Source organism: Ochotona curzoniae, unplaced genomic scaffold (assembly GCF_017591425.1).
Source record: "Ochotona curzoniae isolate NIBS_2020 unplaced genomic scaffold, NIBS_Ocur_1.0 contig_2699, whole genome shotgun sequence".
NCBI lineage: Eukaryota > Metazoa > Chordata > Mammalia > Lagomorpha > Ochotonidae > Ochotona > Ochotona curzoniae.
This window is the reverse complement of record NW_024465561.1, coordinates 7,196,070-7,223,102: the sequence shown is the minus strand read 5'-3', so window position 1 is coordinate 7,223,102 and position 27,033 is coordinate 7,196,070. Positions and strand designations below refer to the sequence as shown.

At 47.6% G+C, this 27,033-nt stretch overlaps 1 protein-coding gene across 1 annotated transcript in view; it reads left to right on the top strand.

Annotated features, from left to right (window-relative positions):
- The first annotated feature begins 14,618 nt into the window (after positions 1-14,618).
- TDRD12 (tudor domain containing 12) overlaps positions 14,619-27,033 on the top strand; it is a 68,154-nt gene continuing 55,739 nt past the window's right edge. Inside the window, 6 exon segments of the mRNA XM_040976558.1 lie at positions 14,619-14,664; positions 16,332-16,528; positions 19,699-19,835; positions 21,716-21,835; positions 24,790-24,845; positions 25,741-25,826. Of these exon segments, the coding sequence (XP_040832492.1) occupies positions 14,619-14,664; positions 16,332-16,528; positions 19,699-19,835; positions 21,716-21,835; positions 24,790-24,845; positions 25,741-25,826 (642 nt within the window).

Below are 27,033 nucleotides of genomic sequence, written 5' to 3'. Positions count from 1 at the left end.
AAGAAGTGTCAGGTCCTAGTGCCCTAATGCCCTGGACCTAGAGACTCCTGGACCTCCTAACACACCCAGAGTTGTGTAAGGTGAAGCTATTCAACCTTCCTGGGCTGGTGGTGATGAGCAACATGGCCATTTTAAGTGTGTCATGTGCAAAAGGAGTGAAAACCAGCAGTGACTGCACAGAACACTGAGCTGGGTGCAAACTGGTATCTTTTGCTAAGGGGAATGAGCCAGATCCAAGTGTCATACGCACCAGGGCATCAGCCATGCCTCCACCCCTCACCCCCTACCTCTCAAAAGTGAGCAAGTTCATGGAACTTTATCTTGCTGTGCTGTCTTGCTTGTCTTGGACCATGAGCTCCCAATGAATCCATTCTGGGTTGCAAATGGCCTCTTGTCAATATGTATTTGCAAGTTGATTCAAAGAATCTGGAGTTGGTAAAGCCAATATGATATATAAGTATTTTTATTTTATGGAAGCTATGTTGTACAATAAGTTTGGGAGTCGTCAGGCTCAAGTTCAGGTTCAGAACCAGGTAACCCCATAGAGTACGGTTCAACTCAAAACAAGTTTCATCACGAGCATTCCTGGGCAAGGTTCACTGGTCCAGTACAGACAGCGAGCCAGGGAAGTCACACTTGCCGGGGGGGGGGGGGGGGGGGGGGGGGAGGGGAGGAAATAGCATAGGGGGAGATGGATGGACCACTTCCACATGCCTGGGTGACCATGTGAGGGTATTGGCTGCCCAGGGTACACAGCACTGGACGTTTAGCCATCTTAAGTGTGGGAGATGGGGCAAGGTGGCAGCTCCTGTTTGCACACGCTTCTGATGGTGACTCAGCATTGGAAACATTTCTGGATGAGTGTTCGACCTCAGCAAAGACAGCATTAAGGTGAGTGAAGCTCTCCTCTGTTGTTTGTGGCCAGAGGGGGGCAGGAGAGAGCACCAGGACTTGGTCTGCTGCTTGGTGTTTCAAGGTTACCAGGTGTTCCTAGCTTGTGATAAGCTTTCTTGTCCTCCGATGCACTCAGCTCCTTCAAGAGGTGCTTATGCTCAGCCAGCAGGTATCACTTTTATAGCAGGAGACCTAGTCAGTTAAAAAAAAAAGTTTGCCCCCACGCTAAGAATCAGGAGAAAGCTACAAGCTGTATTTCCATTAAAATAAATTTTTTTGAGTACCGGCATGATGATTTAATGGCTAAATCCTCACCTTGAAAGTACTGGAATCCCATATGGGTGCCAGTTCATGTTCCAGCTGTTCCACTTCCCATCCAGGTCCATGCTTAGGGCCTGGGAAAGCAGTGGGGAGGGTGACCCAAAGCCTTGGGACCCACATGGGAGACCTGGAAAGAAGCTCCTGGCTCCTGGTTTTGGGTTGGTCTAGCTCTGGTCGTTACAGTCATTTGGGTGAATGAACCAGCAGATGGAAGATCTTTCTGTTTCTCCTTCTCTCCATAAATCTGATCTGCCTTTCCAATAAAAATAAACAAATTCTTCATTGGAAAGGCAGAGTGAGAAAGAAGAGATCTGTCACCCATTAGTTCATTTCCCACATATGCCCACCATAGCCAGGGCTGGGTCAGGCTGAAACCAGGAGCTAGCAATTACATCTGACTCTCTCACATGAATGGCAAGAATCCAATCATATCAGCAGGGAGTAGAATTCAAGTGCAGAGCAGCTGAGACTAGAACCATGCACTTTACATGGGAGACGGCCATCCCAAGCAGAGACTCAGTGAGTTGTGCTATGGCAATGCTAGCCCAAAGGTTCCATTTCCTTTGAGGTTGGGAACTGTCTCTAGGACCTCCCATTCATTTCTTTTTTAATAAGGCCTGGGCTTTCAGGTGTGTTGGCCCTGCCAGGTGTGTGGCCTGTTTATCCCTGGGTGAAACCCATGCTCCCTACAACTGCCTCCGTCCTGTCCTGGGCACCTGCCGCCTGTCCTGTCTGGTAAAAGTGGACCTGGCTTCTATCGTACAGGTTTCACTTACCCTCTTCTAAGGTCCTGCCTGAGCCCTCAAGTGCGCTTGTGTGGGACCTCATGGAAACAAGCTTATTTTTTAAACCGAGGGCTTGAGCATTCTGCTCTCTAAATATAGGACTCCACTAACTGGTCTCTGTACTAACTGGTCTCTTCCCCTTTTTGTTGATTGACTTACTAACCAATTAATACATTTTGACATAAAGTTAGTTAAGAAACTTTTTCTTCTTCCTATTGCTGAAAGGTTAAGGAATTCAGCTGTAAAAATCATCTAGGCCCAGTATATTTTTTTTTCTTTCATTTTAAAGTGACGTTATTTTATTGTTTGCTGTCTTATTCCTGGTCCCAGGTATTACTCAGAGCCCAGCTTCCTTGCACTTCTTGGAACCGTTTTTTTTAATTTCACACAGTGTAATCTGTAACTCACAGGGCCTCATCGTGAGGTGAAGAAACGACTCTGAGAAGCTACACCCGGTAGCTTCCTCCACAGCACTTAACTTCTTATCATGGGCCACAACCCGGCCTAAGATGGCGGCGGAGGCTGAGGAGAAACATGCTGGTGACAGAGACCTGGAGGGCCCGGGCGTTGGAAAGCCCAGGGGATGGACAGTGCATGTCAAGGGGAACGTGGCCGGTAGGCCTGGCGGACGGCGTTGATGTTCCAGCTGTGTATATTAACTGCTGGCTCCTCGCTCGATCCAGGCAGGCGCCCCCGGGGCAGGGACCAGCCATGATGTAGGGCTTTTGTCAGGCCTGAAGCCCATGGCTGTGGGTGCCAGCCTCGCGCCCCCAGCCCCGCGGCGAGAATCCCACGACGGGGTCGAGCTGCGCGCAGGCCGGCCGTTGTCAGGGCCGTTGGACGCTCCACGTGGTTCCACGACGCTTGGAGGCCGGCGCGGGGGCGGGCGCCATTGCGGTAGGCCCGAGGCGAGGGGGGCGGGCGCCATTGCGGTAGGCCCGTGGCGAGGGGGGCGGGCGCCATTGCGGTAGGCCCGTGGCGAGGGGGGCGGGCGCCATTGCGGTAGGCCCGTGGCGAGGCGCGGTGCGGAGGCCCGACGTGAAGGCGGCGAGCATCCCGGAGCGCGCACGCGGCGGCGGCGGCGGCAGACGGAGCGCGTCACCTCCGGGCGAGTCGAAGACGGACGTGGACACGGGAAAGCTGGAGTCTCCGTGGAGTCAGCGGGCGTGGGCCCCGCGGAGAGCGCAGGCACTGGGCGCTGTGCCGAGTGCCGGCGACCAGGCGGTGGAGGAGGAAGCACGGCTTGAGACGCCCTCCATGCCCGCCACGGGGCATGTGTTGCAGGGCCTTCGGGCCAGAGGCACGGGGAAGATGCTCGAGGTCCTGGTGCTTAAGGTGAGCGAACGCCCCGCCATGTGGTCTGTGGACCCCTAGCCTGTGTAGGGTCCTTGTGGGGGCCTTCCCAGTCCTTTGTACCGCCGCGGTGGGACCTCGTCAAAAGGAACGGACTTAGGGGTCCCTTACGGGTTGTTGACCTGTCTGCCACCCAGCCCCCACTACCTTTGGGCTCAGCCTGTGGGAAGAACCTGGCCTTCCACGCACCCTGTAGCAGGCAGTTGCGCTTTGGGAAGTGAGGGACACAGCAAGTGGTGGGGTATGTGAAACCGCCAGCTTGTGGTGCTGTTGTAGAAGGCGTTTTAGAACTTGGGTCTAAGCCTGAAGCTGACTTCCTTTAGAGGCCTACTCCAAGAACTTTAAGGGGTTTCAGATCTAACTGCTGAGCTCCTGTCCACTAGTCAGATGTTACCCATCAATCCTAAGGATGCTACGCACACGCAGTTCCTTCTGTGAAAGAGGGCTTTCTCGGTGCCCTCTCTATTTTAGCAGTAACAACAACAACAACAACAGCTAGGTTGGTTAATTTGAAGGTCAGTGGCCACATGGGCGAGCAGGGCTCCGAGCTCTGAGATGATCTTTGGCTTGTTAGCAGGGAGCTGGGTTAGAAGTGGAACAGACAGGACTGGAGCTGGTGCGCAAAGGGAATGCCCACACTGCAGGCAGCATCTTAACTTGCATTGACACAGTTTTTATGCATGTTTTGGTGATAGGGAAACAGGAAAGGAAAAACATCTTGTTACTTCTACCAAACAGGGCTGATTGAGGACTTTATAAATTTGTATTGGGAAACTGGCTGCTGGAGATACCAGATTCTTCAGATAGGATACTTCGTTAGCGTACAACTTGACCCAACAATTTCCTGCTTGTAGAAACCAAATTGAGATGTAAGGCGGCTTACCTAGACTGACCCACCACCGAGGAGCTGCAGTGCTGGGCAAAGCCAGCAGAGGCCAGTGCCGCATCCCCAGGAGCCCTGTGGTGGAGGCTGTGCTGTTCCTAACACAGGTTCCTTTTGGCTAATGAGGGCAAAAATCAGAGCTGATGAGCGACGTATGTAATGAGGGGCTGGCCTGGCCCAGCTGGTTAAGCTGCCCATCCGGCATCAGACTGTTTTCTGACCACTCGGCTTCTGAGTCACCTCCTGGTGGATGTGTGTGGGAAGGCAGAGGATGATGGCCTGAGCACTTTAGCCTCTGCCATCTGTGTTGGAAATCAGACTGGAGATCATGGACCTGCCCGGGGTCAGACTTCGCCTTTGTGCCCATTTGGAAGTGAGCAAGAAGATAGGTGAACGCTCACTTTGGATCTGAAGTGTGCACTTGGCCTTGGAGCACTGCCAGAAAGCATCCCAGGGAAGCTCTTGAAGGAACTGGTCACTAGAACCATTAATAACTGCTGTCTGGTAAAAGTGGACCTGGCTTCTATCTTCCAGGTTTCAGAAGCAGATTAAAGCATGATAACAAAACCTTCTAGCAGCTTCACAGGATCTACCATGCCTTTAACATTTTAAAAAATAATTTTTTATTTATGTGTTTGTATTGGATAAACAGCTGAAGAGAGATCTTCCGTCTGCTCGTTTACTCCAGAATACACACAGCAGTCAGGGCTGGGTCAGGAGGAAGCCAGCAGTGCGGGACTCCATCCTGGTCTCCCACATGGCACCCCAAGTACTGTCGACCGTTAACTGCTGCCTCCCCAAGGATGCATGTTAGCAGGAAGCTGGATAGGAAGCTGAGCAGCTTCTGTGTGAACTAGGAACTCTGCCCTGGGATGTGGGTGTCCCATGCTGGCGCCTCACTGCTGCTCCAGATGCCCAGCCCTGCCATTTTAAAAAATGCATCTTTCCTAAATTGGATTTTGAAAATTTTCAAACATAAAAAGTGTCACAAATAACTGTATGTATCAAACTCACACTGATTGTGATCGTTTTGCTGCACTTGTTTTTAGGAATACAAGTATGTAAAAAAAATTTTTTTGTGCTTAACTGTTTTGAAAACCAAGAACTCAGAGCACTTCAGTGTGTTGCTTCCTCTTGAAACAGTGTTGGTTTAACACTTGTCTAACGTACCATCTCAAGCCACACTTCTCCCATTGTCCTGATAAGGTCTCTGCGACTTGTTTCCTCTGAGTAAGAACCCTATAGGAAACTACACATTGCATTTTGTTGTCATGGCCTGTTGTCTCTTTAAGTTTAGGCTAAAGGGCTTTTTTTTTTTTTTAAATGAAAATGCTGTGCAAGTGATGTCACAACAGAGGACAAGATGCTTTCTTTAAAAAAAAAAGTTGATAACAGGCTAGCATTGTGGCGTATGAATTAAGCCACCACAGATGGGCACCCGTTTGGGACCTGGCTGTTCCAGCTCCTCTCGAATGCACCTAGGAAAGCAGTGGAGGATGGCCCAGGAGCTTGGGCTCTTGTACCCACACGAAAGACACGAATGAAGCTCCTGGCCATTTCAGCCATTTGAGGGCTGAACCAGCGTCTGTTCATCTGTCTCTTTGTATTTTGAATGATTAAAGACTTTTAAAAAGTACTAATTTAGAATTTTAACATCTTATTAGCATTATTAGAAAATATATTTGGCATACCAAAAAGGGATAGAAAACATGATCAAGGTTTGGACAGCTAACAAACTCATTGATTTCTTTGAAAGGTAGAGACACGGGGAGAGTCAGAGCTCTCCTATCCTTTGTTTGCTTTCCAGATGTCCACAGTAGCCAGGGCTGTGCCAGCACAACGCCTGGAGCACGGAACTCAAGCCAGGCCTCCCACATTGGTGGCAAGGCCGCAGTCACTTGAAGCATGGTCAGGTGGCCTCCCAGGGGGCGGCTTAAGTAACAGCAAGCTGGAATCCATATCAGAACCTGGACTGGAACCTAGGTACTTCACTGTGGGACCTGGACCCAACCTGAGCTTAGCTGCTACGCCACAAGCCCACTTCTGTTTTTTTGTTGTCGTTGTTGTTAAGATTTATCCATTTAATTTACTTGAAAGAGTTATAGAGAAAGAGAAGGAAAGACAAATGGTTGCAATGGCCAGAGATGGGCTGATACGAAGATGGAGTCTGGGAGCTTCTTCCAGGTCTTCTACATGGGGCCACAAGGACTTAAGCCATCCTCTGCTGCTTTCCCACACCATAATCAAGGAGCTGGATCAGAATTGGAGGAGCTGGCACTTAAACCAGCACCCTTACAGGATACCAATGCTGCAGGCAGAGGACTAGCTGGGTACACCACAGCACCAGCCTGCACCCATTTTTTAAATTAATACATAATCTATTTACAATAAAAATTTTTTGATGTAGAATTCTGTGTTTTGAAAATGCACGCCATCACATAGTCACCACCCTAGTCACAATTCACGAGAAATTTGTCACTTCCCCAAATCACTTAGATGAAGCTCCTTTGTATTGTTTCTCTACCAAAAAGGTCACTGTTTTCTGCCACTGTTAGTTTTTCCTTTTACCAGAGTGTCAGGATGTGAGATGACGGGTCCACAGTGACACAGCAGTGGGAACCTGTTGTCTCCAAAGACAGCACGTGGGTGCTGGTCTGCATGGTCCGTGTGATCAGTCCAACAGCTGCTTCCTTCATGTCGCAGAGAGCTCCATTGTGTGGGTGCGCCTGGGTTCACTCATACTAACGGAGAAGCCCATTTGAGTTTCCAGTTTGGGGAGACTTATGTTTTTGTAAAGACCCAGGAGTCCATTTGGGGAAATAACTAGGATATGATTACTTGTATGTTTAAATTCATGCGAAACTACCAAGCTGTTTTCCAAAATAACTGCTGTTTTTCTTTCCTGTCAAGAATATATGAGAGTTCTGCTTGCCCTACATCCCTGTAGGCACTTAGTATTGTCAGATTTATCAATTAATAGCCCTTCTAATAGTCAGGAAATGGCATCTCATGGTGGTGCTAGTTTGCATGTCTGTAACGACAATGTCGTTTCACAGGCTTGTTAACCATCCTTTCATCCAAAGACAATGAAAGTGAAGTAGCTGTCAAGACTGTCATAGTTTTCTAGTAATTTTGAATCCTTGAAGTATTTTTGAATTTTAAATTCTTTGTTGGATATATGATTTGCAAGTATTTTCTTCAGGTTTCTGGTTTGTCTCTTACGTGCTTCAAGGAGCAAAGTGTTTTACTTTGGATTTAATTTTTGCTTATATAAATTACACTTTTGGTGTTGTGTCTGTCTAATTGAGTCACAAGGATTTCCTCCTATTTTAGGAGTTTTATAGTTGTAGATTTATGAGCTGTTTGACTTAATTTTTGTACTCGGGGTCAGGAATGGGTGAGGGTGTTGTTTTGTAAGTCGATATCCTGTAGTTCCAGCATCATTTGCTGAGAAGACTGTTTTGTGTGTTGCCTTTCTTTGTGCCTTTATTAGAAATCAGTTAAACCTCATGCATGTGGGTCTGTTTCTGTTGCATTGAGTTAGGTGACTGGACTTGCCTGGTTGCTGTCCTCGTTTAGTCAGAAGGTCTTGAGACCTCCAACTGTGTTTTCATAGTTACCTTGGCTGTTCTGATAACTTTGGCTTTCCTGGATGGATCTGTTATTAGTCTGTTGATTTCTCACTACCCCATTCTCTGCAAAGAGAACAAAACCAAAAAAACTCTTGTGGACTTGTGTTTCTAGATCATGTCAGGGAACAGACAGCTGTTTTTTTTAGTTACCCCACAGGTGCCAGGTGGTCCTGCCCCCAACACGATGCAGGACACCATGCATCTCGCAGGGAGGGTGCACACTGTGGACCCCTGGGCAGAGTGAAGAATGGCATCCAGGGAGAAGAGAGGGTCCCGTCCAGCCCTGCTGCCTCCCTGGCAGATCCCATGGACTGAGCTCTCTGATCCTGCCCTCTGGGTTTCTGTGTTTCTGAGTGTGCTGCCAATGGTCCTCACTCCCTCACTCGCCTCCTGTCCTGGGCAGTTCCCTGAGTGCAGGTCAGGGACCACAGGGCAGTGAGCAGACCCAGCCAGTCACTGATGCTGTGACTCTGTCTCTTGGACGATCCTTCCTCCTGTTCACCTGGGACTCAGTGGAATCTCATGACCTCCACTTACTAGGAATCACTCCTTCATGAGAAGCGCAACCCCTGATCTCCATCCTGAACTGGCTGAGTAGTACCCGCACCTCCCAGAGTAGGCCACATCCATGATGAGTCGGTGTGGTGCCAGCAGCCCCAGACACATCAGGGCATCATGGAACTGCAGTTGCTGAAGTGGCTGACCGCCACTTGTCCCTCCACGAAGTTGGGTGACAGTCAGACTCAGGAGTCACATATTTGGGTAACACACAACAGTCTTATTCATTATCGAAAATAACCAGACATTCCTTCACCAAGTAAGAACAGCCATGCACCGCTGCCTGTGGAATGAAGAGCTATCTGTAAGTCACGAGGTTTCCCCGAAACTCGAAGTTGTAGGCTCCGGTGTTGCTCGTGCTTTTGCATGTTCTTTTGGTCAGTTTTGCAGTTGTACTCCCTAAGGACCCAAAGACTGGTTTCCCTGGGAGCTAACAAGTGGTTCAAGGGAATAATGCCACCACTTTTGCTGGTCTGCATTATTTACAGTTGGAACTGCTGTCATATCTGATGGTTTTTGACCTCTGACTTTGATTCCTGATTAGTGAGAAGCCTCCATGGCAGATGTTTTCACTGTTGTCCACGTTGCACTTGTCAGTTCTACTTCTGGGGGCAGTATGAGTGCCCCAAACTGTTCTGCTTAATCATACTCTCAGTTCTAAAAGCCAGCAAAGTGAAACTAAGGTTCTTTTCCTTTATTCCTAGCTGCAGTACCTGGGGGGCTTGCGCCTGCTTTCTCAAAGGAAGTGCTTCAGATCCTGGGGGACACTCAGCTAAGAGCACTGAGGGAGCCTTAAGAGGCAGCGGTGGCTTGCCTCATGATGGACCTGCCCTTCCCAGGATCCAACATGAGCTTTTTTTTTTTTTTAAAAAAAAGATTTATTTATTTTTATTGCAAAGTCAGATATACAGAGAGGAGGAGAGACAGAGAGGAAGGTCTTCCGTCGAATGATTCACTCCCCAAGTGAGCGCAACGGCCGATGCTATGCCGAACCAGAGCCAGGATCTAGGAACCTCTTCCAGGTATCCCACACAGGTGCAGGGTCCCAAAGCTTTGGGCCGTCCTCGACTGCTTTCCCAGGCCACAAGCAGGGAGCTGGATGGGAAGTGGAGCTGCCAGGATTAGAACCGGCACCCACATGGGATCCCAGCGCGTTCAAGGTGAGGACTTTAGCTGCTAGGCCACGCCGCTGAGCCCCAGCACAAGCTTTTAACTGTGGCAACTTCAGTACGTCTTTTTGGAACTGGAATTACCACTTGCCTACCAAGGATTAAAAATTCAAAACTCCTATGACCTTCACCAAGCAGTTTATTTTTCTCCTTACCTTTTCAACTACAATTTTTATTCTCCTTTTTCCTATACCATATGTTCTGTTCCTTTTTTTTTTTTTTTTGCTGTTTAATTGTTTTGGGTATTTGGGATCACTTGAGATTCTGAGGTTTTTCTGCTTGTGTGGTAGGGAGTGAGTTGAATCTGTAAATGTGGGTAGTTTTTTTTTTTTTAAAGATTTATTTTTATTATTTTTTATTGGAAAGGCGGATATACAGAGAGGAGAGACAGAGAGGAAGATCTTCCATCCGATGATTCACTCCCCAAGTGAGCCGCAACGGGCCGATACTATGCCGATCCGAAGCCAGGAGCCTCTTCCGGGTCTCCCACGCGGGTGCAGGTTCCCAAAGCTTTGGGCCGTCCTCAACTGCTTTCCCAGGCCACAGGCAGGGAGCTGGAAGGGAAGCGGGGCTGCCGGGATTAGAACCGGCGCCCATATGGGATCCCGGGCGTGCAAGGCGAGGACTTAACCACTTGCGCCACCGCGCCGGGCCCAATGTGGGTAGTTTTGATAACATGTACATATGTTTATGCCTTTCATTTATTTACATATTTTTATTTCCTTTTTATAGTCTCTAGGATTTTCTGTATTGATAATCATATCACTTTTATATTTAAAAAACAATTTTACTTCTTTCTCCCTTTTCTTTCTCCCTTTTTCTTGTCCTGCTGCACTGACCGGGACCCTGCTTGGAAGAGCAATGTGTGTGCCACTCGTAAAGCTTGTATTCTGTGTGTTCAGCTTTTCTGAAACTTAAATTTTCCAAAATTTGTTTATAGAATTTTCCTTTTTTGGGCCCGGCGCGGTGGCGCAAGTGGTTAAGTCCTCACCTTGCACGCCCGGGATCCCATATGGGCGCCGGTTCTAATCCCGGCAGCCCCGCTTCCCTTCCAGCTCCCTGCCTGTGGCCTGGGAAAGCAGTTGAGGACAGCCCAAAGCCTTGGGACCCTGCACCCGCGTGGGAGACCCTGAAGAGGCTCCTGGCTTCGGATCGGCATAGTATCGACCCGTTGCGCTCACTTGGGGAGTGAATCATCGGACGGAAGATCTTCCTCTCTGTCTCTCCTCTCTGTATATCCGCCTTTCCAATAAAAAATAATAAAAATAAATCTTTAAAAAAAAAAAGAATTTTCCTTTTTTGCCTGATTGTTTTAAAACCGGCCACAGCCTTAATCTGTAAGATTTTGCCTTTCCCTCCTCCTCTGGTACCCCCCTCCTTGGTCTGCCCTTCATGGCCTGCTTCCTCCACAGTCCTGTACGGGTCGATACCATCCTGACACAGGTCCAGTAGCCAGCTGCTTCCACCATTTTGTCCTCAATCTCCTTTAGGCAAATGGAACACTGTTTCAAAGCTGTGGAAAGGAGAAAGAGAAGGCAGACTAGTGGGTGTGAGAGGCCCATTTGCGATGGGGACAGGTGCTGTGGGTTACACAGCTACTACGGTTGGGGGGGTGGAGCTGCCGGTGACTCAAGGGCACCTCCTGGGGCGGGAAGGACTAAGGCCACATTGGGCACGAGGGCACTCAGGAGCCTGCCAAAGATTGCTTTTTCAAAGATTAGCATGTTTTTTTTTTAATTGTTTTGTGGTCACTATTATTTTCCATGATATAGTTTTAGTGGATTCCTCCCTCCCTCGCCCCTTCCTCCTCCCATGTTTCCATCCTCCTACCACTTCACCACATTCTTCTCACAGTGGTACAGTCCTTTAGTGAGTTACATGTTTAGCATCCTGCTGTTTAAGTGTATCATGGCATTGTGGATACAAAGATAGAAAATCCAGTATGGTACAGTCAAGGTGGAGAGCCCTCCGTTAACTCAGGAGTTAGAGAGATTGCTGTTAGGTCCTCACCTGTTCTTTACAGGGCTCGTGCAGCTGGAGTCCTTTCCATTGACCTTTTTCCTGACCATCCATGCACTTTCATTTCCTCACACGGTAATTGTGTTACTGGATGTCACAGTTGGGTGAATGGTGTCGACTCGCAGATTAACTGCTTCTGGAGGCTTGTCTGTACCATGCTTTGGTGTTTCATGGCCTTGGTCCTGCTCGGAGGTCTCTGCGGCCCCGCATAGGGCTTCTGTGCTTTCTGCCTTTTCTGTCCTCTATAATTTAGCAGGACACCCACACCCAACTCTGTTTTACAGGCATGCAAGTCAAAGCCTTTTTTTTTTTTTTTTTTTGGCGTCAAACATTAGTTAGAGACTGACTCCTGGTAAAGGGGAGGCGATTGCACTTCATTCCCAGCGGTGCAGAGCTGCCTGGTGTATTAAAGGGAGGGCTGGGGGTGGCACAGCTCGAGTGGAGCATCAGAAGAGAGTGTAAGGTGTTAAGTGCAGTTATTCCAGCTCTGTGTGCTAGCCAGAAAGTGTGGCCATGGAGCACTCCCACAGAAACTGGGTGTGTGGCCCTTTCCTCCTTAGGGCTGGAAGGAATGGCTCCTGAATGGAGAGAAGTCTTCACAGCTGCAAATTTGCAAGCCACGTTGAGTGAAGTGCAGCAGATCAGGGCCTGTCACAGCTGTTTGCTAGAACAGTCCTGGCGTTGTTGAGCTTTCTCAGAAAGGCTTGCTTGCTTATTTATTTACCTGTTTTATTTAAGAGGTGGAGTGAGAAGGAGAGGGAGAGGAGTAGAGATCTGCTACCCGTTGGTTTGTTTCCCAAATGCCAGCCATTGCCAGGACTGAGTAGAAGCCAAAGCTGGTAGAAGGAACTCATTCCAGGCCTCCACATGGTGAGGCAGAATACGGCGTCATCAAGGCATCAGTGCTGCCTCCACGCTCTGCATTAGGATGCTGGAGTCAGGAGCTGGAGTGGGTATTGAACCTGAGATTTCTGCTGTGGGAGGCAGGGAGTGTCTTGACTTACAAGCCAGATGCCTGCTGCTTGGGTGTGCGCTCCAGTGAATGACTGCCGTCATCCTGGGACATGCCTCCTGCAGGAAGTGGAGGAGTGTGAAGGATTGAGTGGTATTACAAGCCCAGAGTTCTGGGTTTCTCCTGGGCAGCAACTAAAACTGTATGTTTCTCAGCCCTCCAGCTGCTGAGCTGCTCCATAGTCCTTTGGCATCTCCCCATTGCAGTCCAGCACCTGGTGAGGGTGGGGAGGGTTAGGGTTACGGTTACACAGACTTTAGAGCTCTCTTCTGTGGAAGTGTTTGGGAATTCCCGTCCCCCACCCCTTTCCACCTGCACTGGCAGCCCTTATTCCCCAGGGCACATTATGGCTTTCTGTGGAGTTGTCACTCAGTACCTGTGATCAGGGGAGAAATGTAACCATGGATCCCAACCAGGAGGTTCCTGTCGGAAGGATTGCCTCTCTAATATCTGCCACTTGTGGTAGCTCTTCACAGTGAGTTTGTGTTTCTCCAGGGTTTGTACTTGTGGCCTGTGGATGACTTACACGCTCTTCTGCCATTGCCAACACCAGAATGACTGATGTTCCTTATTTATTATCGGAATAATGAAGCATTCGGAAAAATAGGTTACTAAGATTAGCACTTCTATTGCTGCCACTGGTGCCTTGGACCCCAGGTCTTTGGGATGTTTCTGCTTCCAGGCCCCATTAATAAACAGAGTCATGTTATCAATTCAAATTTAACTTTTGATTTTATAGTTGTGTTTTTCCTCCAACAATAAAGATTTTAATTTCTAATTACAATAAATATGTAGGATATGTTTTAGAAAGTCAATTGAGTTTCAATCTCATTCCTTTTATTCCAATCTTCTTCTCTCCTATAGGTAATCATTTGTATTTCTTTTGTTTCATCTGCTGTCATTTAAAAAAAATTAGGAACAGACCATACTTATATTCATATCTATTTCTCTTTCTTGCAAAAAGCAGACTACTGAAAACATTGTTCATAATCTTTTATACATATGGATATTTTAATATATACATCTAATCCTTACTATACTATCACTATCTATACATGTACTTAAAAAATTTATTGGTAAAAGTGGAAAACTTTCACATACATCACAATGCAGAGTTAAGATACTACTGTTATTTCCCATCCTACCCTCCCTCATGCCTACATTCCACAGCCCCCCTCCTTCCTTTTTCATTTTTCTCTCCAGTTTTTAAATGACATGCTTTACTTTATTCTCAATCACAGTTTTAACTCTCCATTAGGTAAAGATCTCAACATAACAACAAAAAACCCAAAATGAAACAAACAAAACATCCTGTTCCTTGGGTGTGTAAACAGAGGCTATCAGATCTCTCAGTGGCAGATCCAGTGATCTCCTCTCAGTGGCAGATCCCATGCACACCAGTGGGTCCTTGGCCCAGATTGACTTTGTCTACCTCTTTCCCTGGCAGGGACAGTATTCTTGCCCAGCCAACGCCCTTTCAGGTTCTTGCTGTTGGGTGTTGCAGCCCAGCCACACCTGGTCCACACCTCTGGGTCTGCACCGCTCTGCCGTGGTTTGGCAGGAACCAAGACCTAGCCTATTCCATCCAACATCCACCTTGGCTCTTGCGAGCAGCAGTGGGTGCTGGAGTCTAGTCCAGTCTGGTGCTTTCCAGACCCTGTCCACATCCATGCCGATAGAGACTGCAGCCATGTCCAGCACAGCACAATGCGCCCATTCTGGCTCTCAAGCTCAGTGCTGGGAACCCCAACTTAGCTGGGGTGACTGTTGACCTCCCTAACCAGGCCTGTCTCCATCCACAGATCTTGCACAGGCCAGCAGAGATCGCAGTTTCACAGCAGTGAACCCACTTACCCCCCACAACACATTCTGCCCCCAGGCCTAATTCTCCCGTGTGTTGGTTAGTGTCATGATTTAGCCTAACATAAAATAAATCTGGGTTGCCCCCAGACCTAATGGCCAGCAGACTCAGAACTCCATCAGTGGCACACGATGACTCCACGCAAGCCCGATCTGGAGTCACCTCCTCTGCTGTCAGGTGCGCTGAGCAAGAGAATGCCCAGGCAGGCCCTATCCGGAGGGGCCCACTGCCACTGCCAGGTACACAGGGTCAAGGTTACTCCAGGCAGGCTGGATCTGGAGTTGCCTCTGCTGCCACAGAGTGCACAAAGCTGGAGATTCTTGAGTTAATGATTTCCAGCTCATTCCAACAATGTCAGAAAGATACATAGCATGATTTCAGTATTTTTTAGGATTTTTTTTTTTAATTGGAAAGGCAGATTTACAGAGAGGAGAGACAAAGAGAGATCTCAGATCTGCTATTTCAATCCCCAATGGCCGGAGCTATGCTGGTTCGAAGCCAGGAGCCTCCTACAGGTCTCCCATGTGTGTGCAGGGTCCCAAGGCTTCAGGCCATCCTCTCTACTCCTTTTCTAGGGCACACACAAGGAGCTGGATGGGAAATGTAGCAGCAGGACACGAACCAGTGCCTATGTGGCATGCCAGGACTGGCAGATTGAGGATTATTGAACCATCAAACCAATGCCAGGTCTGGCAGATTGAGGATTATTGAACCATCAAACCAATGCCAGGACTGGCAGATTGAGGATTGTTGAACCATCAAACCAATGCCAGGACTGGCAGATTGAGGATTGTTGAACCATCAAACCAATGCCTCAGCTTTTTTTTTTTTTTTTTTTTATTTGTGAAGGCTTGCTTTATGTTATAACAGGTGGTCATTTCTAGAGTAGGCTCCATGAATTGATGAGAAGCATTTGTATTCTGCATCCATGGAATGATATTCTGTAAATATCAATCAAGTCTGTTTGGTCCATGGTATATATTGGCTCTATTGTTTCTTTGTTGATTTTCTGTCTAGTCAGTTTGTCCAGTGATGAACGTAGGGTGTTGAAATCCCCCATTATTATTACATTAGAGTTTTTATTTCCTTTTAGACCATTAACAAATGTTTTATACAGCCAGGTGCCCCGGCACTGGGTGCATATACATTTACATATACATTTAATCATTATATAATGCCTGTCTTTGTATAGTTGTATTAAAGTCTGTTTGGTCTCATCTGAGCTACGATGGACTATGTCAATCTGTGGATTCTTCAAAGACCTCATAGTGCTTGGAGTGGCAAGATTGGCCGTGATTCATAACTGTTCAAATATCAAAACCACTTGAGCAAGAACCTCAGAGCATACCCTACATCTGGGACCTGGGGAGGGTGGGAAATTGGGTGGGCCTTCTCCCTTAATACCGCCCTTTAAACATGAAGGAAACTATATGGAAAAAATACTAGTCTTCCCCACTTTCCTGTAGCCTTTGAACCTTTTTACCCTAATTAACTATGTAAAGATTGTCAAAAAAAAAAAAAAAGTAAATAAGGAAAAAAAAAAAGTAAAGTCTGTTTGGTCTCATATTAGAATGGCTGCCTGGGCTTGTTTTTCTTTTCCTGTTGGCATGGAATATCTTTTTTCATTCTTTCATTTTCAGTCTGTTTGTAATACATGTTTGTTTAAGGCTATAGGAGATCAAGGGAAATCTATTTGCTTTTTGACTTGTAACACTTAATTGAGAATTATGTATTGCTTATATACTTTGGAATTTTGTCTTTGGTTCTTTGGTAAGAAAGCTTAAGACTTTGTTAGAATATTTAGAAAATATATGATTCTAAGGTTTGTTTGGCTTTAAAACAAGTTCTATATTGTTTCATTTATCTTTTAAAAATTTTGCAGGTTGAAGATCCAGATTGCTTCTGGGTTATTATAAAAGGCTACAGTACCTTTTTGGATCATGAAGTTGACTATCAAAAACTAAATAAAGCCATGAATGACTTCTACAACAGCATGTGTAAAGACATAGAAATAAAACCATTAATGTTGGAGGAAGGACAGGTATGTATCTAAATGTACTTTCGTTATGTCTTGAAATACTCACCAGGATGTAGGGGTGGAACTTTGTCTCGTGTTCAGTGTTAGACCTCTTGCCTTCCTGATTCTGACTTCCTGCTAATGCAGATCCCGGCAAGTGGCAGACAGCTGCAATCACTGGGTCCCTGTCACCTGTGTGAGAGGTGTGGACGGAGCTCCTAGCTCACCACCTTCACCTCCACGGCTGTGGGCCTCCAGCAACAACAGCACATGGGACTGTTTTTATTTGTCTCCTAAATAACTTTTTTCTTTAAAAAAAAGAGATTAATTTATTTTATTGGAAAGTTAGATTTACAGAGAGAAGGAGAGACAGAGGGAAAGACTTTCATCTGCTGGTTCACTCCTCAGGTGACCACAGTGGCTGGAGCTGAACTGATCTGAAGCTAGGAGCCAGGAGCCTTTTCTGGGTCTACCATGTGAGTGCAGGTCCCAAGGCTTTGGGCCGTCCTGCACTGCTTTCCCAGGCCACTAGCAGGGCCACTGGGATTAGAACCAGCGCCCATATGGGATCCCAGTGAATGCAAGGCAAAGGACTTCAGCCAGTAGGTTATTGTGCTGGGCCCCCTAAACACATTTTAAAATGTATTCTGGCAGCTAACATAATGCCATTAGTGTATTTTAGTATTTATGATTGATGCTTGTGTTAGGTTCTTTAATGGCATCAGAGTTGGTCTAGTGGAGGTGGGGGGCGGGGCTTGTGTCTGATCCCTGTGGGTCATTGTGATAGAATGTTATCCCAAGCCAGGTTATATGAGCCAGGGCATGTCCCTAGAGAAGCTCAACAAAGAAGGCCTGGAATTTTCATTTCTGGGCCCGCTTCTCCCTCTGGTTGTGCATGGTTTTGTCCAGCTCAGGGTTCTTTGTTCTCTGTACTGCATATTGGGTCCTACTTGCCTTCACACAGCCTCAGCTTCCACTACTGTTTTCTGATTTTCTCCCAGGTCAGCCATTTCATACACCTCTGTAAATGCACACTGGGGAAAGGTGTATAAACTTATTAAGAGGGAAACAAAATCTAACCTGAATTCCTTCACTCCTGCCCAAAAATACTGTTAAAGACTAATTCGTTGTTTCTCTATACCAGTGACTCACTGAAGGGATGAAATGGGGCCAGATGTCCTGTTAAAATAGTCCATATTTGGGAAAGTTTGATGACTTCCTTCAGGTGAATGTTTAATCAGGAGGTTTAACCTCTGTTCTTGAATTTATGTGGAGAGTGAGTTAGATATGAAATTCTATCATGTATTCTGTGAACTTCTCTCACTGATCTGAATTGGGAAATAGTACCTTATGGTGATGATCAAACGGACAGCTGGATTCAGAGGGCCGGCTTGATGTCTCTCTCATGGTGGAGTTGCGAGTGTTTCACCCTGTGAACTCTGTGCAGTGATCATAACTGCCTGGATCCATCGTCTTTTATTTTCAATATGGTGGTTTTTCCCATTCTGTAATCACAAGATGGAATTCTTCATTAGAACTTTCCTCTCAGAGCTGTCATGATGACTCAACAGGTTAATCTTTCAAACTAGCATGTATCGGATGCTATAGGTGTCGGTGTGTGTCCTGGCTGCTTCATTTCCCTTCCAGCTCCCTGCTTATGGTCTGGGAAAGCAGTGGAACCTGGCTCAGGTTCTTAGGACCTGCCACCTACATGGGAGACCTGGAGGAATCTCCTGGCTCTGGATTGAATTTTCAAAGGAAAATACATATTATGAAAAAACTATGCGTGATCTTCAAAAATAATTTTTAATTCTATTTTCTATGAATTGTTTTAAAGGTTTATTTCTTTTGTTTGAAAAAAAAGATTGAAGCAAGAGAGAGGTCATCTATCTGCTGGTTCACTCCCCAGATGGCTACAACAGCCTAAGCCAGACCAAAGCCAGAAGCCTCGTCTAAGTTCCCTTGTGCGTTAAAGGGGCTGAGACGCTTGGACCATTCTCTGCTGCTTTTTGTAGGCCACTAACAGGGAGCTGGTTCAGAAGTGGAGCAGCTAGGACAGGAACCAGTGCCCATATCGGATGCTGGTGTCAGACAGTGGCTTTCCTGGCTGTAGCACAACACCTGTCCCTTATTAACTCTGATTTAAAAGTTTAAAAATTATTTGGAAAGAAGAAGGAAAGAGGGAGTGGGAAGGAGGGAGGGAGATGGAGCTTGATCTTCCAGCCTCCAGCTCGCCTCTCAGACATCTGATGCAGTAGCAGCTAGGTTAGACCGAAGCAAGGGACTGGCAGGGTTTCCTGTTTGGGTGGCACAGATCACGTACAGCTTCCCGTGTTGTAGATTAACAGGAAACTGTGTAAGAAGTGGATCCGGGACTCAAACCCAAGCACTGTTATATGGGATGTGGGCATCTTAGCTGCTGCACCAATCTCTTAGCCCTCCATGAGCTCCCTGAAGTACCTTTATGTGTCAGGCAGTAGACTTGGTGCTGGGACTGTGACAGTAAAAGACAAACATCCACGTCATGGTGGAGTGGAGAGCCACCAGCTGTGGTAGAGTACGTAAGGGACGCTTGTTTCACAGCCATCTGTGGGCTTGGTTTCCTTCTAAACCAGAAAATGTCTGAGAGGCAGAGAAGGAGCAGGCAGCCCAACCCTCTACTGGCTCATTCCCCAAATACCTACAACAACTCTGTGCCAGAAACTGTGTGCTGGGCACTTAATCCAGGTCTGCCAAGTGGGTGGCAGCAACCCGACTGCTTGAGCCATCACCACTGCCTCCTGGGGGTGAGGGCATGGTATGGGTATGCATTAGCAGGAGGCCAGAGTCAGGAATGGACCCCAGGTCCTGAAATGTGAGAGGTGGGCACCCTCACCGTGGCTTTGCTGCTGGAGGGGAAAGCAATGCGTTGTCTTTGTTTTTCCTTCTAAAAAAATTGTCCCTGGTTAAGGAGTTCAGATGACTGTGAGATGAAAAACAACGAGGCAGGATCCAGGCTGCCGGTGTTTTCTCAGGGGCTCTCTTCCTGGGAGGCAGTACTCAGCTTGGACACTTTCCTGCACCCCTCTCATCTTGCTCAAGGCATGTGTAGACTGAGATGATTTGTAAGAGGAGCTTTTGGTGCTCCGATTATGTGCCTGGAGGTTTTTGATACTGAACGTCATCGATTGACACAGTTTGATACTGTCTCGTAGGTCTGCGTGGTTTATTGTCAGGAACTGAAGTGCTGGTGCAGGGCTGTCATTAAGTCCATCATGTCTTCAGCAGACCATTACCTGGCAGAGTGCTTCCTTGTGGATTTCGCCAAGTACATTCCAGTAAAATCTAGAAAGTACGTATGTGTGATCTGTTTGTTTGCCTCACCCTCTTTAATCCTCCGACTTGAAACGAGAATGTCAGTTTCTGAAGCAAGGTATTGACTTTTTTGGAGAAAAGAAGAAACAGGAGTTTTTGTGCCTCAAGAAATGAAAATGTGAAGCAGTCATTTGGTACAGTGGTTGAGCCACTGCACTGGAAGCTGCATCTCATGTGGGAGTGCCTGGATTTGAGTCCCAGCTCCCTGAGAGTGCACGCCCCCAGAGGCAGCAGAGGATGGCTCAAATGGTTGGGTCCCTGCCAGCCATGTGGGAGATGGGTCAGCATGGGTCAGCCTGGGTCAGCCTGGTAGCGTTTGAAAAATGAACCAGTGGGTAGGCTGTTTCTGTTTTTCCGTGTGTGTTTCTGTCTTTCAATACAAAGAAGGGAAGACTGCAGGTTTCCATTCGGTGTCCACCGGTGAGAGGAGCAAGTGATTCTAACGAAGATGCCGGGGGCAGCTCTGGCCCTTCTCCACCTACCTTGCCGCGATGGGGCCAGGGTCGGTTTCGGCTGTTCCCTCGGCCTCTCCTGGGTGTCCTTGGCCAGCTGTTCTTAGCTGTCCTCTCAGCTTGCGTGGATGGTGGGGCGAGTTCTTCAGTGCAGCCTGCCTGTGAAAAAGACACTACCAGGAGGTAGAGAGAAACTTGAGACTCCACAAAGGAGGGAGTTGATGGCCAACCTCGGGTGGCAGGGAACAGTGCCCACTCAGGTAGATAGTCCTCACAAAGTTAGGTGGAGGGACAGTTCAGGGTGAGCTGGTATCCATGGGGTGACGGTGAGCCTTCAGCACAACGCAGTGTTAGTGCTTTGTGATAGTTGTCTTAGAGAAAGAGGCTATCAGTTTAACAGATGAACTGAAGAAAAAGCAAGGCCAGGGGGACTTGAGTTCAGTAAGAGATGTCTCTTCCATGCAGGGGTTTGGGGGCGGAGGACATGCAGACACTTAAGGGAGAAGTTAGGTGCCTCCCAGCTTGGGAGTCTGCAGCTCTGTGACAGTTGCAGAGCTAGTTACTGTGTTTCACCATTTGGGGAGCTTTTCTTTTTATGTTTGGTATTTTGAGTGTGCTTTGGGCAAGAGAATTGGAGAGTTAAATACAGCTCTGCAGCCTCTGCTGTCTTTTAGGGAATATACCAGCTGGAAGCTGAAATAGGCTGAGAGCTGGAACCCAAGTGTTCTGACTCAGGATGAGGGTATCCCAACAGGAAATTGAAATGCAGTGTGTCTGTCCCTCCTTTCTTTCCTCTCTTCCTTGCTATTTATGATATGAAAGAGTGACCAAAAAGGGAGAGGAGAGATACAGAAATATTATCTCCCATCCCTTGGTTCACTCCCCCAGGACTGCAAACAGCCTGCTGACACCAGGAGCCTGCAGCTACATCTGGTCTCTCCATGTGGGTGACAGACCACCTTCTGTCGGGCCACCTTCTGCAGCTTTCTCAGCTAGGCTCCAACTGGTACTTAGGTGGACCCTGGCATCACGAGGGGTGGCCACTTAAGGGGCCACAAGGCTAGCTGCACAGCATTTCTTCACGTGAGGAGTCACCTCAGATACATTTTTCCCCTTAAATTCCTGCCCCCATGCCGTGGAATTTTAGTGCTGCAGGTACTCTGAATGACTATGTGGTATATTCCCACTTTGAATAGAAAGATTTTTTCCCCTGTCCTTCAGGAACCTATGCTTGTCCACTTGGCCAGATGACCCCAAGCACTGTTGTAGACTGTGTTAGAATCAGAAATTGCTGGTTATTGTTTGTTTTATAGAAAATATGCTCATTATCTATGGGTGAACTCTAAAGGAGGGTTTTCTGTCACATGTCTGTTTACAATGGAAATATTTCTGCTTCCTTTGTAAGCATCCGAGTTGCAGTGGAATCCTTTATGCAGCTTCCCTACAGAGCAAAAAAATTCCGACTGTACTGCACGAAGCCTGTTACATTACACATTGACTTCTGCGAGGACAGCACCGAGTTTGTGTAAGTACAGGTTCTGAAGTGGCCTTCAGTTCAGGTCTGCGTTCGTGTGCCATCCTGGCCTATGGAAGGGTGAGCAGGGCTTGAGGCTCTTGGGTTATGCTGGAGATAGTCTCTGGGGAAACACTGGGCCAATGTGGCAGATTCCTGGGCACCACCTCCCCCAGGGCTGTCAGTGAGGGGGCTTTGCATGGGCCCCGAGTGCTGTGCCTTTCACTTAAAAAAAAACTTATAAAAAGAAGTAAAGAAGAATTTTTATAAAACACAACTGGGGGACTGTTTATAAGAAGTCTCCTGCATCCCTCTGTCCCCTGTCCTTCCTCTGTGGCCTGTGCAGCTGCAGGATTCTTACCCTCTGTGGGTGATGTGCGCACGCTGTGAGCCTGGGTCCCACCTCCCTTGGTGTGCTCACACACGCTGAGCCTGAATCCTGCACTCCCTCGGTGTGCTTCTGCACTGTGAGCACCTTGTTGGGAAGAGGAAAGAGACTCCCATTTTAAGAATTAACTAACAAGTAGTGCTGGAAGTGCTTTGCAAGTCATTTCTTTTTCCTTGCCACTTCCAGTCTTTTTCACGCATACCAGTGACTGCTGTGCTTTCTGTGTTAACCAGTCACATCTTAATAGCTAGGTTTCAAGCCATTTTGTGCTATTCATTTCCATACTAATGCAGGTAAATCCTCATAAAACCTGTAACTGCTGAGAGGTGTACACACACACACACACACACATACACACACACACACAGCAACTTTTTCCTGGTATTTAGCCACTGCAGGTGTTTGCCCAGAGTGGGTCCTTGTACGAGATGGTGCTCTGCTGGGCAGTGGTGTGGTCGCTGCTCCTTGGGGAGCACCACCAGGGGCTTGACTTAGGCTTCTGTGTTGTGTGGGCAGCCACCTCCCACCTGCAGCTCCTCTGGGTCTTTCTCCTGGAGCGTGGTGTCAGTGATACAAGAGGCCAGTGGGAGCAGTCAGTGAAGACTCCATTTGCACAGCCTGGCAATGCTGTATTGTGCTTCCTGAACTTAGAAGCTGCCTCTTTTGTGGGTGCCCTATGGTTTCTTTGGAGACCCTGTTCTCCTCTCCCCACCATCTTCATCACCACAGTTCTCTTGCAGGGTGAATGCATCTCTCCTGGAGCTAGCCTCAGAGTTGTTCTAATCAGCCAGCTGTCTCTGCTTGGCTCAGTGTGCCCCACCAGACTGCTGTCCAGATAGCCTGCCCTCCAGCCAGCCCATTCCATGCTTACACACTGTGTCCTTGGGAGGCCAAGATCAGACAGAGAAGCTCCTCTGCTAAGTCCTGGAACAGCCAGCTGCAGGCCATCGAGGGGTGGTTTGGGCACCAGCCTGTGATGCCCAGCTCTGTCCCTGGACTTCTCACTCCCTTGTTGCAGGGCTCTCTTCCCAGAATTAAGGAGGCCTTTTGCATCCTGGGGTAGACCTTGTCCAACCCCAGCCTGCCCCTTGGTGAAGGACTTAAGAGTAAGTTTTGTTTTGTTTTTTAAATAAGGACATTGGGTCCTCTCAGGTTGCTTCTCCTTGTTTTTATGATTTAGCTTTATTTGGAAGAATTGCGGGAGGGAGAAACACAACGATTTTCCATTTGTTGGTTTACTCAGATGACTGTGACAGTCAGAAGCTGTGATTGTTGAGATTGACTCAGGCCAAAGCCAGGAGCCTGGAACTCCATCCAGGTCTCCCTCATCTATAGCAGGCGGCTAGGATTATCAGCAGCAGTAACTAGATTGGGAGTGGAGGAGCTGGGACTTGAACCACTGTCTATGGGGGTGCCAGTATCCCAGGTGGCAGCTTTCACTGTGCCACACCACCAGGTTTCACCACTTTATTTGCACTCACTATTATCAGGAATAGTTTTAATTATGTGTATTATGATTTGTGATAGTTTGTCAGACTAGCAAAAAAGACTCAGTTTTTACTGTCATTGGGATATCTTTTCCCATTCAGCATCACTGATAGGCTTTTGAATCTCTGCTTGTCTGCAGTGGTCCTTTTCAACTTGTGTTTTTCTAACTTGCAAACTTGGGTTTTAGGTGTATGCTTACATGTGTGTGTGTTAGTGTGTGTTTATGGAGAGAGAGAGAGATTTATCTGTTCATATTTTAGATTGGTTTTTCTCTGCAGTTGTTTGCACTTGTTAGGAATCTACTGCATTTTGTTAAGAAAAGTACAGGCATTTTCAGAACTACTATGTTTTGCTGCATCCTTTTATAAACCCTTTGTAACTTTTTAAAGATTTATTTATCTCAGAGTTATGTAGAGAGGGGAGGAGAGACAGAGATCTTCCCTCCAGATGGCCTCAGTGACTAAGGATGGGTCACCCCAAAGCCAGGATCTTCAACCACATCTCTGAGTGGGGTGGCAGAGGCCCAAGAACGCGTGTCATTCTCTGCTGCTCTTCCCAGTGAACAGCGGGGAGCTGAGATGGAAATGGAGCAGCTTAGGACATGAACTGGTCCCCAGTGGGGTGCCAGCTTTGTAGGTAGTGGTTCTACCCACTGTGCCACAACACCAGACCCTGTAATTGTCTAGAAGTAATGAACACGATGTCTTTCATGGGAAAGGTGGAAACAGCTAGTACTTTTGAACATAGGTTCTGTCCCTCCACGGGCTGAGTGTTTTCTCTACTTTTCTTCATTTGAGCATGACACAGTAGGTTAATCAGGGCTTAGGATCCTGTGTTCTCACACTGGAGTGTTTGGTTTGAGTCCTGGCTGCTCCACTCCCAGTTCAGCTTTCTGCTGAGGCACCTGGGACACAGCAGATGGTGGATCAGATGTTTGAGTCCCTGCCATGCTGGGGAGGGCCCTGAATGGGGCTCCTGGCTCCTGGCCTCATCATGGCCCAGGCCGTGGAGAATAACCAGTGGATAGAAGTGATGTTAGTATACTAGTCTTGGGTTTTTATCTAATGAAGTTGCCCGTTCACTGTTTCAGACCTGCCAAGAAGTGGGACAGTGCTGCTATCCAGTACTTCCAGAATATTCTGAAAGGTAAGCTGGTGTGTATCTTGGCAGCCTCTGCTAGGACAGGATTGGCCATGTGTGACCCTCCTCAGAGGTTTTCCTGGTTCACCTGGGGCTGCTTCAGACACCTGAAGCAGTGCTTGGGCACACCTGCAGCCTGGCAGGTGAATGTGGGCATCAGTAATTGACAGCCAAAGTGAGGAAGGGGTTTTGTGTGGAGGAAGACCTGCGTGGTAATAATGTCTGCCCCTTAGTCTGCGGAAAAGCTGCAGTGCTGCAGGCAAATAGCTGTGGATTTCATTGGGACAGCAATTGTGGAAAAGCCTTGATATTTTCAGTGAGCAAGACTGTACTAAGTTGATGTTTGTTAGCTAATAAACAGTTTGACAGCCTGTGTAATGGGCTGTCTTTTTCATGTCAGGGGCTATAACATAGTCTGTTTTTGTGGTGTCTCTTCTAAACTCTTGTAGTCAGGGGTCTGGTGATTGACTGTGCCTGTCTCTTAAGGCTGTCCAGAAGAGTTAGGGGGTGTGTAATGCCTGTGGGGCTGTCTGGCATGTCATTGGGTCCTGCCCTATCCGGGGCTACCCTCATTGGAGAAAGGGAAAGCCACAGGCCTTGAACTTGGGAAGGAGTAGATTAGAAGGGTCACTAGATTTGGGATTTGGACCTTGGGGGTCCTCTGGGGCTTCTGGAAAATGAATGGACGGCCGTTTGGAGAGCCAGGAAGTACCCTGGAGAGGAGGCCTTTGTCGGGTGGCGGGAGGATGCTGCAGGCGAGACAGAGGGCTCGTGACTCAGCGCACAGGCGAAGGCTGTGGCCGTTTTGGGGCTGGATGCTCTTCCGTGGTTGGCAGAAGATAGCAGGTGGGAAGGACCGCAGTGTTCGCAGCTGATTTGGGTTTTCCTTTGTGCCGTCTAGCAACCACCCAGGTGGAAGCCAAACTGTGTGCTGTGGAAGAAGATACTTTTGAGGTTTACCTTTACGTAACTATAAAAAATGAAAAAGTAAGTCATATTTTAAACTATTTAAAATTTTGCTTTTAGTAAAACAATGACTAACTAGCATGGAAAGCAGTGTAATTCATGCAGCGTCGCAATCTTAATCTTTCAGTGTTTTAAGTCCGAAGTTAGCCAGGACTGTGTAGTTTGTTTCGATTACTTTAAAAAGTGACTTCATTTTATTTAGTGATGGGCAAAAATTCTTTGTTGTGGTGTTGATTCACTGCCTTTCCCTGCTCTGGGGTTTGCTCACCGTGTGTGCTTTGTGGCCACGTAAGTGCAGAGAACACGGACAGCACATGTGAGCCACCTGCAGATCTGCTGCTGTGTAGCCCAGCTCTGCACCTGGGAGGTGTGACAAGTTCTGGGCGTCCTGGAGCTGACAGGGGTGCCTGCCTCATTAACTGAATTTTTAAAAACTTTGATATGATTTTAAACTTTCAGAGGAGCAGTGAAAAAAAAAATGGTGTGGAGATTTTTGTTGCTGCTGTACCTGGTTTTCTTCATGTTAGCCTTGTACGGAGCTGGACTGTGGTCATTACAATGAGAATATCATGGGTAAATATCATTGAAGAGTCCATTGGCCGTAATTGAATGTTGCGGTCTCCCCACTAATTTTGTTCTCTGACCCAGAGTCCTGCATGTCTCTGATTGTCCTCTCTAGTTGGTCTCCTATGGTTCCGGGAGAGCCCTTCCATCTGCCTTCTGCCCTCATGACCCTGACACTTGCGAGGAGTACTGGGCAGCCGTCAGAGCATTCTTCACCTGGTCAGAGGGAGCTGTGTGTGAGTTGGCAGTGGTATAGCAGTGATGGTGACCGTGAGCTTCTCAGTTCCTCACCTGCAGGAGCTGCAGCTGTTTGTGGCTTTGGTCACTAGTGGCCTTCATGTTGGTCACCTGGGTAATGTGATGCTTGCCAGGTTTTCCCTTGTAAAGAACTGCCGTTTTTCCTTTTGAAACTAGTGTCTCCCATGGAGAAGCTAAGCAGATGCCTGTCACTCAGTCTTGCTGCTGTGGGATTTACGTTTTCCATCATTCCCTCTGCAGTTTGAAAACTTTTTGTTTAAAAGGGCAGAGAGGCTGAGGTCTTCAGTATGCTGGTTCACTTGTGAAATGCTGGCATTGGCCAAGCCCGGACCAGGCCGAAGCCAGGCGCCAGGTGCCAGGAACTCGATCTCGGTCTCTTGTGTGGGTGAATGGGAATCAGACACTT